This window comes from Xiphophorus hellerii, chromosome 18, assembly GCF_003331165.1.
Source record: "Xiphophorus hellerii strain 12219 chromosome 18, Xiphophorus_hellerii-4.1, whole genome shotgun sequence".
Taxonomy (NCBI): Eukaryota; Metazoa; Chordata; class Actinopteri; order Cyprinodontiformes; family Poeciliidae; genus Xiphophorus; species Xiphophorus hellerii.
Window position 1 is genome coordinate 8,525,264 of NC_045689.1, and position 12,943 is coordinate 8,538,206.

General features: G+C 37.9%; 1 protein-coding gene across 1 annotated transcript in view; it reads right to left on the reverse strand.

Annotated features, from left to right (window-relative positions):
• The window catches only part of gbe1b (glucan (1,4-alpha-), branching enzyme 1b), a 115,233-nt gene that overhangs the window by 91,184 nt on the left and 11,106 nt on the right, over positions 1-12,943 (reverse strand). Inside the window, exons 2-4 of the mRNA XM_032545406.1 lie at positions 9,820-9,989; positions 6,015-6,130; positions 2,787-2,912 (exon numbers count right to left, since the gene is read on the reverse strand). Coding sequence (XP_032401297.1) covers positions 2,787-2,912; positions 6,015-6,130; positions 9,820-9,989 — 412 coding nt within the window. The remainder of the gene's footprint in view (positions 1-2,786; positions 2,913-6,014; positions 6,131-9,819; positions 9,990-12,943) is intronic.

Here is a 12,943-nt window from a genome sequence, read left to right on the forward strand (position 1 = left end):
GGTGTTCAATCTGAGTTTCTATTTGTGTAAAACCAGTGCTAAGCACACTTTCGCTAATCCACTGATATGCTTCCACTAAATATTACTGTAATACAGCAATGTAGCATTAGTGAAGCTAATATTTATGATTAGTGCTTTAAAGTTAGCACAACTAACTTCTTAGCTAGTGGTGACTACCAAAATAATAATAATCCATACAAAGCTTGTAGAGACATACGTATATTTGCTGTAGACAAATTGTCAGAAAAATTCTTCTGGTTTTCAGCTTATGCTCTACTTTGCATTGGTCTCAGCATATTAAACCCTATATTTTGAAAAATAACAATATGTATGAATACTTTTGTGAGGTGCTGTCCCAATAGTTCCCTTAGTCTGTAATAAAAAAGGAGAAGGGCTTGTTTTATATATAGACAAAATTTCCTGAGAGCTACCCACAGGGCCTTGAACCCTCTAGCTGAAGTACATGATTGAGGCACTTGTAAATAAAACAAATATAGCACCAGTGAGAGGCCCCAACTAATTAAAATGGTGCCAAATAACCAATGATAAGGAAAGCAAGGTGGACGCTAATAGCCTCTTAGTGTTTTTCCCTTGTTCACTCTTGAGCTAAGAACATCAAGTAGTACTGAGAAACATTGAGACCCTCTGAAAAATCAATTTTTATCTATAAACTATTTAAGAATAAAGAAACAACCTCCCACAAAAAATGCAAGGTCCATTTAAAATAAAGGAGCATGTTATTCAATGCAAGAGAAAGGGAAACACATCACAATCTAGTTTCAGATGCACACATTCAAAATGATGTATTTTGATGTGGCACCAAACTATCAAAGCAGCAATGAAGCTTTTAACAATTAAATGGAAAAACAACTAATTAATTATTAAAGATTAGCTTTTAATGGCCATAAACAGTTACTCTTCTGGCAGAAGGCACTTTAGACACTCCTGATTACAAGTTTGAGAATTTCAACCTGCTAGCATGCAACAACGTTGAAAGTTAGAGCATAAAAAGACAAAAAGAAGAAACAAGAATAGAAGTAAAAAGATGTAGAATAATCAAATTATTAAAGACAACATGTAACCTGAGACTTACGATAGAGCTGCCCCCAAAGAAAAACCTAAACCAGATGTAAAGTGTCAGAAAAGGCTAAGAAGAAAGCAGCCCTACTGCTGAAATTGTTGGTGCAAGTGTTAAGGGAATCAACTACTTTAGTAAACCTCCTTCGCTATACATACCTGAATGTTTTTATCTAGATTTAAATTAGATGAAAACATGCAAGATGGTCTATAACAAGGATGTTACTTCACTGGAAGAGATCCTTCATCCCAGTCGTCACAATACAGCCAAAGGTTCGAAGATAAGAGGGATGCCTACTGCTTACATCTTCACATAGCCAACATACCAAACTGTGGTTTGATATCCCCTCATGCTGTGAAGTTTCTTTGTTCCATTGAAGGAAAAAGTTTCCTGACTAGAATGGAACTTTTTCTTTGTCATGCCAGTGATGTTCAGAGCCTGCATTACCATCCAGATCAAACTTTTTTCTCAAAGAAAAACTTTCTTCTTTCTTTCAATGTCCAGTGTATGGTGGTCCCTTGCAAAGTGTAAATGAATCCTGTTGTGGACAGGGAGAAGACGTGACCGTTTTTGTTCTTCAAGTTCTTCTTTCACAGATGCCATATTGTAGTTAATGGGCTCCAGTCAGCATGCAAGGGCCTTAATTTGGGCTAAGGATCTGGCTGTGTCTTAACCGACAGCCCGTCAGATCCTTCAGCTCAGTGCAAGTGAAATTTCTTTGGTCTATCCCATAATTTTCTCATCCAACCCTCATCAAATTTCTTTAAAGAAATTTGAAGTGACTGTCTTTCTGTGTCCGACCTCTGCATTGACGGCATGTTGCAAGAGGCCTTGCTTGTGAAGCTCTTTAATGCAGCCATGTTCAAAGACAGAAAGTAATTTTGCCTTTACCCTCAGGGGGTGAGGAGTGTGAGTGTCTCACAGAAAATGACACGAAAGCTAGACTTATTAACAGATTTTGACATTTTACAATTATGGTCTTAAACTTCATTTTGCCATTCAGAGGTGGATTTGCTCGTCTACTGTAGATCACTTTGAAACTCCTTGAAACTCCCACGGTCACCATCTCTTTCTCACTGTTGAGGCATGAATACCAAATGCAAGTGGATTTTGTAGCAGTGGGCCGTTTTGTTTTGTTTTTTGTCTTGTCCTGGAAAGATTATTGACATGCTCTTCGGTAATTTTGGTAGGCTGGTTACTCCTGAGAAGGTTTACCACTTTTCAGTATCTGTGGCTAATGGCTTTCACTACAGAGTTGCTGGAGCTTTAAAAATGGCTTGGTAAAATGTTATTTCTTCTCTGTGTCCTACACTTCCATATTTGTAGATAATGGATCTGACTGTGGTTCAATGAAGTCCAAACGCCTTAGAAACTGAATTTGAAATCTTTACAAGTTTGTTACATTTTGGTAGTTCCTTGTCTGATTTTTAATTTCTTTAGAAGTAGTAGTGATTAGTTTGTGATTTGAGAAACATTTCCAAGTGAAAAGAGGGATTCTTGGTTTCTCCCATTATATTGCCAAAGTCTTTCTCATGTCGTTCTTGTGAACCAAGTAATGTGAATCATCTCATATTGTGGATTGGATGTTTTGATTCACTCACTAGTCATCAACATTTAAATAAAACAAGATGCCAAATACATAGTTAAGACAAAAATAAAACTAGCAAAGTAAATAAACAATTTAGCCATTCATAAAATTCTTGCTTACAACATAAGGCTGAGGGGGATCCCAGTGAACCCAGTCATAGATGACAGATTTCTCCTCCCTGGTCACATATTTTGCCCAAGGCGAGATCCTGTAGATGCGATCACCATCCTTAGTGTGAACTACCACCTGGGGAAATAAGATAAATGAGTGTTATGTTAATGCAAGGACACCTTGAGTGATAGAAAGTGGACACAAAAACAGCCACTACAGTCAGTTAGCATATGGTTAAAGAACAAAAGCAACTTTGCATTGCCTGATGAGCTGGAATGATAATGAAAAACAGTTCAAATGAGCCCAAGATTTGCAAGATTTAAAATTTCCCAAGTTAAACACTTAAATGCAGATAAGAAGAGAAAATCTTTGAAAGTAATCAAAGGCTTCCATCACTGAGACTCCTGAGCATATCTTCCTCTAAATGTTTGTGATTTTACAGCCTGCACTTATTTACGCCTTCCAGCCATGAAATGCTTACATCATAAAACTGAGACATTAGTCTCTTTCCATTACACAGAGAGAATGTGCAGACTGTTCAACCAATAAACTAAACATTTTTTAGAAATCTTTCATCATAAAAACACACTTCTGTTCCATCTCCCTGCTCTGCGGCACAAAATGTATAACTCTGTATCTTTCTCAGAGAAAACAAGGCGACAAGCTGCAAAGTATTGACCAGAACACCAAGTGAACCTGGATTTGGTGGTGATTATGCTGCATTATATTTTCCTGCATGGGGCAACTCTGATTGGTTTTTAAAACAGCAACTTACTGGCTTATCTCAAGAAGGGATTTGAGCCAGGGAGCAAATTAGAAAAAAACAAAAACACGACAAAAAAAATAACAGGATGTCTAAATCATTATTCCTTGCCTTTCATCCATTATGTCCTGCAATTGGGGTTTGGACGGGGCTAAAATAAACACACTTTGGAAATCTGACAAGTTACTTTGCTCTCATTGTCGAATAATAAAGGAGAAAAGCAGTGTGGGAGCTGGGAAAAACCCACCAAGAAATCGACGTATTACCCACAGTATGTGTTCGCCCTATTTTGTCCCCTGCAGAAACGGGCATTAGAACTCAAGTAAATCTGGCCACTGTTGTGAAGTAATGACCGCTCCAATGCCACCTGCCTGTGAGCCAGTAGCCAGACTCCCCTCTGGGGTTTTTTCATTATGGGCAGGCCACCTAGGAGTTAGCTGCCTGGTTCCCAGTATGACATGCTTCATAGTTTATAGGATTAGGAAAAGATAGTTAGATAAATGGACTGGCATAAAGCCTGACAGAGTACTGGTCCTGCAGTACAAATTGGCCAGAATTAGGAACATTAAAGAAAACTTTGACTGCTGGGCAAACTGAAACACTGCCTGAGCCAGAAGAACAACTTGGAGCTGGCCAGTGTGCAAGAAGTAAAATGAGGCTAAAACATAAAGATATTTATGTTATCACTTCAGATGCTGATTTGCTGTTTGTATACAGTCACCGGTATGAAAATCACTGTTTTTGAGAGAGGTTTACAGAATGATACAATACAACAAGCATCTTCTAAGACAAGACATTTGATTTGTGCATAAGCCTGCAGATCCCTGCAAATTTACTGTGATCCCGACAGGGTCGATCTGATGCCTACTGGCTGAATTATATACATTTTGAATAAACCTTCTTATGTAAAGCAGTTTTATTCATTTTTTTGTACCCATCAACAACCCTCTGGCATAATTCTAGCTGGACTTTTGACACCAGATAATTTAAAATCGGTTTGTTTCTTGCTGTAGATTTTGTTATTGAGATTGATCTACCATCTTTTTTCAATAGAGTTAAAGTTGGGGCCATTCCAAAGCCTTAATGTTTTATCTTGTGTATTCCAAATCCAGTTGTAATGCATGATTGTCCTTTTGGAAAACCAAGTTATGTCCAAGTTGCATAACTGTTGCTTCAAAGTGAAGTTTAGGAATTTGGAGGTGCTTCTCCATCACCAGCATAACTGTACTGCTAGCATACTTGACAGTTGTACAAGTCAAATCTCGATTCCTCCAAACATTCTTCTTGTCATTATGGTCAGGTGTTTAAGCAGTTTATAGTTCTGGTTATAAACTGAATTGATTTGAGTGTTCCATCAAGAAAATGATTTCAAACACATGTTGAATAAGGCTTGGAATGGGCACGGCAAGAGACTAAGGTCAAGATTACCAAGTTGAAAACGAACTCATAACTAATCAAAGTGTATGTGTAAAATTTTTAACCGATGCAGATAAGAATTCCCTTTGTGTAATTGTTGTATAACCCATCCAGAAAAAAATAAACTAAAGTACATCACTAAAAGCCAGAAATAAATAGGACATTGATGCCACTGATAAATGCGTTTTTGCCTCTGACCAGCATTAAAATAGAATTTTTGCATTTTCCATGCCAAAGCAACCCCCACAAAGGGACAAAATCCGTTTATGAAGAAAAATTAGGCCTCGAACAAAGGGGATGGGAGGGCAAACCGCTCTCCATGAGAGTGATCGGAGGTAGGCTTTAGCATCCATGAGGGAGAGCTGTGGAACTAATTCCAAAGTGGAGCTCACAGCAAGACTGCTATTCATCGGCAGCAGGGGTGCACAAGGAAAGGCCAGGTGCCAGCATTTCCATCTGCTTCTTATCGTCCTTAGACTGACCTCTGCAGACAATGGGAGCTGGGCATGCGGTCCAGGGCGCAGGAGTGTGCCAGCGATGACCCGTTCCCAAGGAGAGAACCCGTAGCGATGCCATCCTCTCCTCGTCTGGCATCACAATTTTTGGGTTATTTCTCATGCATGCTGAGACAATACATAAGGGGAGGTGCATCTTTTGCATTTAACCCTGAGGAATTATTTACTGAAGCTTAAAACTAATCATGTACATGGACTGTGGGGTGCATTTTGAACCGGGGGGGAAAAGAGGGGGAGGAAGAAAAGAAAAGAGAGCACAGCCCTGAGGTATTCCTCACAGTGCGCAGATGGAAGCTGAAATCATAGCCATCAGATGGGGCTCTTCAGGTGTATCTGCTCTCCGCTGTGCAGTCTGTGTACATATAGTAATCTCACTTCTGCCCTGTGATTATGACATGTTGTTGATGGCGACATGCCAGGTTTCCCCTCAGTTCATAAGACACCGCACACGACAGCTTGAAAGTGACAACTCTCTGCTCCGTCACGGCCAGACGTCACCCACTGAGGGCGTGAAAAGAAGCATGAAGATGTTCTGTTCTTTACCTTCAGCTTGGTGTGATGATCCACAGCTGGAGAGTTGTCAGGCTTGGGTGGAATAGTCAATTCCCACTTGCCAAACTCTTTCTTGGAGTAAGGGTAAGAGAATTTGTCCCAGCCATCTATGGGCAAACAAACAGAATTTAAACATTTTAAATTCAGTTTATTTGCAAATTTCAATATGTTGATCAGGTCCTGATGACTAAAAATGTAGGAGTTAGATAAATGGATTAAAGAAAGAAAATGCACATGTCTTGTAACAGCTTTTTCTTGCTAGGTCTCTGTATTTATTAAGAAACATACAGCTGTGATTCTTCAGACGACAGTAATGGTTCAGTTTAAACCACATTTCCATTACTCATCTCTATCTTTTCCTTTGTGATCACAACAATGCATAACAAATTTTGCACTACAAATATTAACATCCCAAATTTAAAAGTCATTAAAATATATTTTTTTATATTATTTTGAAGAGAAACACAAAAAGTAGATTCATTTAGAGCCTATTTATGCAATTGGTGTTTATTTTCCATACCATCCAATATTTGAGGCTAAAAACATTTTAACGTTAATTTTAATATGAGTAAGGGAGTGCCAAAAACTAGCTGCTGTGGTTGGCACACCTCCTTCAATGCACTAATAGCAGAGTTAATTTTTCACTTTTGAAAATATTTTGCGCACAGCTTCCTCTTTTCCGAATAAATCCTAAAGCTCGAATTTACTTGTCATTTTTCCAAAACCAAGTAAAGCCATTTATTTCGCTAAAGCTAAATACCATGTCGGTATATGCCTTTATTATTTACTGAACTAATGCTGCATGAATAGCGCTTTGGAGTTAGCACAACCAACTTTTTAATTAGTTGTGTCCAACACTGATTAGTGGCAACAATGGTTTTCCCATCCCAGAAATGGAAATGAGTACATTAAAAATACATGAGAAAAATTCTTGTGAAGAAAAAAAGTTAAAAAAAAATAAAAATTGCAACTGGAGTGTGTCTAAGTAATGCATTCTGAGTGTGACTCACTCCATTTACTCCCGACATGAAGAGGGGGAAAAAAAAAAAAATCATAAAAAATTACAATTCTCCAGAAAAATGCACAATTTGGCCAAATCACATTGCCCTTCCAGAAAATAAAATTCAAAAAGCACAAAAAAAATTGAGGTACCGAAAAGTGCAAACACAAGTAACAGTTCATTTCTGTCAGTGTTCCACTTTTATTTCTGACTTCTATGATCTATTTTCACACTGCTCCCTCACAAAAAGCGCCCTTACATAACCCCTTGCTGTTGTGTTTGATCTCTCTACTGATCTTTGGGTCATGTGACTATTACAACAGAGAATAAAGCAGAGGCCCCCTACATCCAAAAAGAAAAAAACTGATCAGACTGCATCGTAAATTCTATATTTAAAGGCAACAACATCCCCAGTTGTCTACGACTGACAGAACACAAAACATTTATTATAAAGTGACCACCCTGGCCCGTCAATTTAAGATGTTTTCATTCTGCAACGCATATCTGCTTGCTATTCATGAGTGGATACAAGGCAAGGATAGAAAATGAATCACAGGAGATGCTCTAGAAGTGTTGGGGCGCAACCCCAGCACTTTTCACAGGTAGGAAGTCATATTTTTTCACTATTTATTTATCTCCCTTAGCCTAAACTCGACTGGAAAAAAAACAAACAACAAAAAAAAGAAAACAGTGCATTATGCATCCAACCTGCACCATATTCATGACTAGGGCTGCTGGGCTGTTTCCACATTTGCTATGAAATTGAAATCAAATAATATGACTGAGCCGTGTCAAAATGTAATCTCTCACAGAATTGAATGTTGGAATTGAGCTGCTGCCCAAGGTCCTGGGAAGATAATTAAAAAGGAGAAGGAAGTGTAGGAATACAGAGAGAGGAAAGCGCAGACACGGAGCTAACTAGCACAAAATGAACAAAAAACAAATTGATACATTTCCACTTTTGCACACAGAATCAATCCGAGGGTATTAACATTTCCACTAATGCTAATAATATCGTTTTCACTGTAGCAAAGAGATAAGAGTTGTACCGTACTGCTGCCTTCTGGGTAGAACTTGGTCTTCCAATGTGGTTTTAAAAATATTCCAGAAAAACTATCTTGAACATTTAACTTCTGTTTTTTTGGGGACTTTTTGGATGTTAGCCATCACAGATTTTCTGGAAAATATCCTCAAATTTCCACAAAAAAGAGGAATAAATTTTAAATGATTGCCTATTAGTCAAAAATCATTTATGATAAACTGTTAAATTTAAAAAAATAAAATGGATATGGCAGATGCTCCATCAAAGAAGTATTTTCAACAGAATAATGTGTTTTGTTATGGAGTGATGCACAAATATAGTGTCATCTTTGGTTAGAATGTGTAAAAAGTCCCAAATGGATTGATTTTTTTTTTGCTGAGAACATTTTTAAAAAATGTCATTGTTAATTTTAAACATGTTGATTTAGGAGTTAAAACAATTGTCTTGCATATTTTATTAGCAAGAACACTGGTGGCATAACTATTTGTACTTTCTCCTCTCATCTCCTAGAGCATACTTTTATTCTTCCAGAACATGGAATCAAGCCTGGAAAACTGGAATTTAACCATACCAGGAAAATGATGATCAAATGGCGTAGTTTTCCTGAGCTACAAACCATGCAGGTTTTCTGTCAAACAAAAAGAGTTTGAGATTATTGGTTTAATTATGCAATTGCTTTCTAGTCTCTTATCTGTGCATGCTTGTTTTTTTTTTCAGCTCATAGCCTATGGTAGTCTCATGCCTTTGCTTTGCTGCTCTCCTTTTTGTCGCATCTGTATGTCACTGCAAAAGTGCCTCTACATTTTGCTGTAAGAGCAGTTGGACAGATGAGTGTGTGCCTCTGTAACGCATGCAGAACTGCAACTTCGAAGCAGCTCCAGGTGTAAGCACACCATTGAGTGTGTCAGCACACCATGGGGCTCTGGGTGCTTTTCTTTGTGACCATGACCAGAGCCATCAAAGCTCTGCACAATCGATGCAGTGACACACCAAAGAGTTCTGCTGAAGCCTTGACAGCTCTGTCGCAGGACGCAGTCACAAGTTGCCGAGGTTATGGGGGAAAGTCTTGGTTGAGTAGCACCTTCTGCCATCTGTCAATGCTTCAAGATTATAATGTTTTGTTGTGAAAAAAGGAAATGGACAAAGAGCTCTCCCGCCACTCTGGCGAGAATCATGAGAACCGTAAAAATAACCTGAGTCCTGAAAGAGCTCCTTTGTTTTAACAACACACAGTTAGCAACGGCTTAATCGGGCTTGTTAATTATTTTTTCATTTCTCTGCGGACTCCAGAAAAAAAATAACATCCAAAAGTATTGACCTAAAATTATTTTCAAGTTCAGGAACTGGGAAAAATAAAGATTTCATTAAAAACATAGTGGTTGCACACTTTCAACAACTTTCTAACCAATGATGAAATAACCAGCAACTAAAATATTAACACAAATACTCCACATTTAAAGTCTTGAATATGCAAGTTTATACTGTGTAATCAATATTTCCTACATTTCTTTCACCCTGGAGGGCTGTTTGAACAAGACAACACCCTCTTAGTGCTTTATGCTGACCTTTTTCTACAGATTTAATCAGCTTAGAGGTTCGTGTTTTCTACTTAAATCACCATAAAGACACGTTATCATGACATTTCAGGATATATTTAATACAACAGAAAACAATACAAAATTTCAATAATCTGGTGTTAATTAGTGAAAACATGTTCATCTGTTAGGCAAGAGAACAAAACTCATGCTACTTACTGAATTCTCCAGTAAGAAAAAGGGCCTCAGCAGCAGGAGCCCATTCCTTGAAAAACAGGCTGTTGTCGGGCAATCGCTGCACACCAAAGCTGCGATAGCTGCGTGTGAACTGGTCAACGCCTCCCTCTACCTCCTCCAGCAGAAGGACCTGCTTCCTTAGCATGTCATACCTTTCAACCAAACAGAAAAGATAAATTAATTGAAATGAAAATTCAACATCACATTGAAATTCTTATGGCTACATTCAAAGTTCTGCAATATAAAAGAAGGAAAATTCACTAATTCTAGGCTTATTTTCAGTATTTTCAGTGTCTCCGTTTCTAAATAATTGTTCCTGAGTTGTTGGAAGACAAACAGCTGGTTGGCTGGTGACCACAATCAAACAATTTTCAGGTGACCAGCTGGTCAGAAATGGAGAAATCTGGTCTTTTACCAATCAGTCCCTGAGTGCTGATGTTAAAAGTTGAGTAATCAGCAACACTCTTGAGTGTGGAAGTTTTATTGCAAGGAGATGCCTCAAAGCTTGCCATTTCTGGTGTCAATGTCATTTATTGATGAAATCAGAGAAAGCACAAACACATAACTACAACCATGTACACAGAAACTTACTGCTCAGGGGAAACTTCGAGAATCTAGTTAAAATAGCCTCGGAGTTCTCTCTATATCGACAGAAAACCCCAGAATCCATAAAGAGAATGTAGAAACTTCATGCAGAAAGACCCCAGGCCAGCATTTAAGCCCAAGGCATTGTTACTGCAAGGCAACAACTGCTCCACCATGCAGACTTCAACAGGAACCATTAAGGGTGAAAGTTTTATAGTCTGTTTAAGTTTCTTAACTTTGGTCATGAAGCATGCTGGATTGGAAACCTTTGCCAGCCTTTTGGAGATGTCAGATTTAATGTAATTGTGTACATTCTTTATGGCTGCTGACACAGGAAACTCATGTTTACATTTACAAATACGTCTCAAAAAATGCTAAGTTCAATATTTCTATCACTCATTTCATAATGTGAAACTCATATTCTATCATGACATACAGTATTTCAAGCCTTTATTTTTTGAAATTTTGATGGATGTTGCTTACAGATAATGAAAATTCAAAATTATGTGTCTTAGAAAATTTGAATATTGTGAAAATGTTAAATATTGAAAACTAATGGTGTCACACACCAATCAGTTAATTCATTAAAATGCCTGCAAAAGGTTTCCTGAATAGGGTTCATTATATTAATTATAATCACAAGCATTGTATCAATAAAAGTCATAATAGAAGAAATTACAACCTAAAAAGTATAGTAAGCATAAGTATAAAAAGTAAGCTGGTCACATCAGGACAAAACTCATTTATTATTTTGCCTGAGTAATAACAAAAAAGAAGGCATTTGAACTATTTCTAACATGATGCAAATGTTTGACTGGTACGGTGTTTGCATATCTAAATTGTTAGTAACAGTAAAAATAGATTTCCTAATTTCCTTTTAATTGTCAGTGTAACAAACAATTGCAAACGCAAAACAGCGTTCAAGCATTCTGCAGTCATGCGTGGGAAAAGTTTGATTTCCTTTATCATTATAACATTTCTCGAAGCATTTCAAAATCATTCTAGCACAAGCAGCCCATGGTGCCTTATTTTTTTCTGCACCTTCTTTTTTTAATCTTTTTGAGGTTCTACCTCCAGATGAAAACCTGCCTCTCTGCCTTCAGAATGTATGACTACAGGCATTTCCTAAGAGATAAACGTCTGTCTATTACCTTGAACTGCAAAAGACAGACTAACTAGTTTACAATTTATCTCACTTTCGTTTCTGCAGGCAAGCTGGTGTCCATATCAGATTCCCCGGGTACAGAGTGCCTCTCTCAGCCAGCAGAGTTAAGTGTACTCCGTCCCCTATAGCCCTGAACCAAAGCTGAGGCTCGCCTGTGAATGCCCTGGGGTTTAATGATGATTTCTCAGCAGCTGCTTCCTGACTTAAGCATGCTGGATGCAGGCAGTGGCTACCAAATGGAAACCTTTAAAGTCTGACCAGAGCTGCCACATGCCTCCTATAGCACTTTGTCACAATTTTGAGAATATGCTGAAAGGAAAGGGAGCACAAAAACAAAGTGGCCCAGAGTTACAGTGTTTACACCCATACAAATTCTGTCAATGGCTTTAAATGAGGCAAGTAAACATAATGAACACACTGTCCTCTACTAGCATCGTTGTAAACATGTATTGATTTATTCTGAAACATTTAATTGTTTCATATCAAACCAATGTCATATCAGACAAAATATAACTTAAGTACTTATAAAAAAAAAAATATGAATTCATTTCTGTAGGGGAAATCTAACTAAACATCCTGGACCTATGTCGAACCACAGAATAACTAAACCACCACATCTTTAGGACAGTTGCGCTTCTACTCTGGATATACCCAGGCTTAAGAAATCAGTTGAATTGAACCTGTCTGACAACATGAAGTAAGCCAGAGGAGCTCATAAAGCAGCATGTTCTAATCTAAAGAAAGTAAAAAAAAAAATAAAAATGATAAGGTCACTGATATTATTTTTGAAAGCTTTACGCCTCTTTTGAACAAACTCATTTTTTAAGGTTTTTGTGGCACTAGTGAGCTTCATATTTAGAGCAGAAACGGGCAGAGAGAAGGGGGAAGGTATTCAGCAAACGTCTCAGGGCTGGGAATCGAATACCAGACTGATGTATCAATGAACAGCCTCTGTAAATGGGGCACCCGATCTATGTTTACATTCACACAATGAAGAAAAATATGAAATTAAAACCATGTTGAACCTTCCCATGTGTGGCATACAACTAAATTAACACCTCATTCAGGAAGTCAAAGAACAATGCAAAACAACAGCTAAAGGACTGCAGACATCACCTCCACAAGATAAGACCAGGGTTCGTGATTCAAATGCCAATAACATCTTGATGATCTGGGGCTGTTTTGGGACCTGAACAGGTTGTCATTATTGATGACACCATGAACTCTGCTATGTACCAGAACATCCTGGTAGAGAATATCTGACCATTTCTGCAGGACAATGATCTGAAGCACACCACTAAGTCCACCTTCAAATAATTTAAAGTTAAAAAGATATATATGTAAAATAGGTCTTGG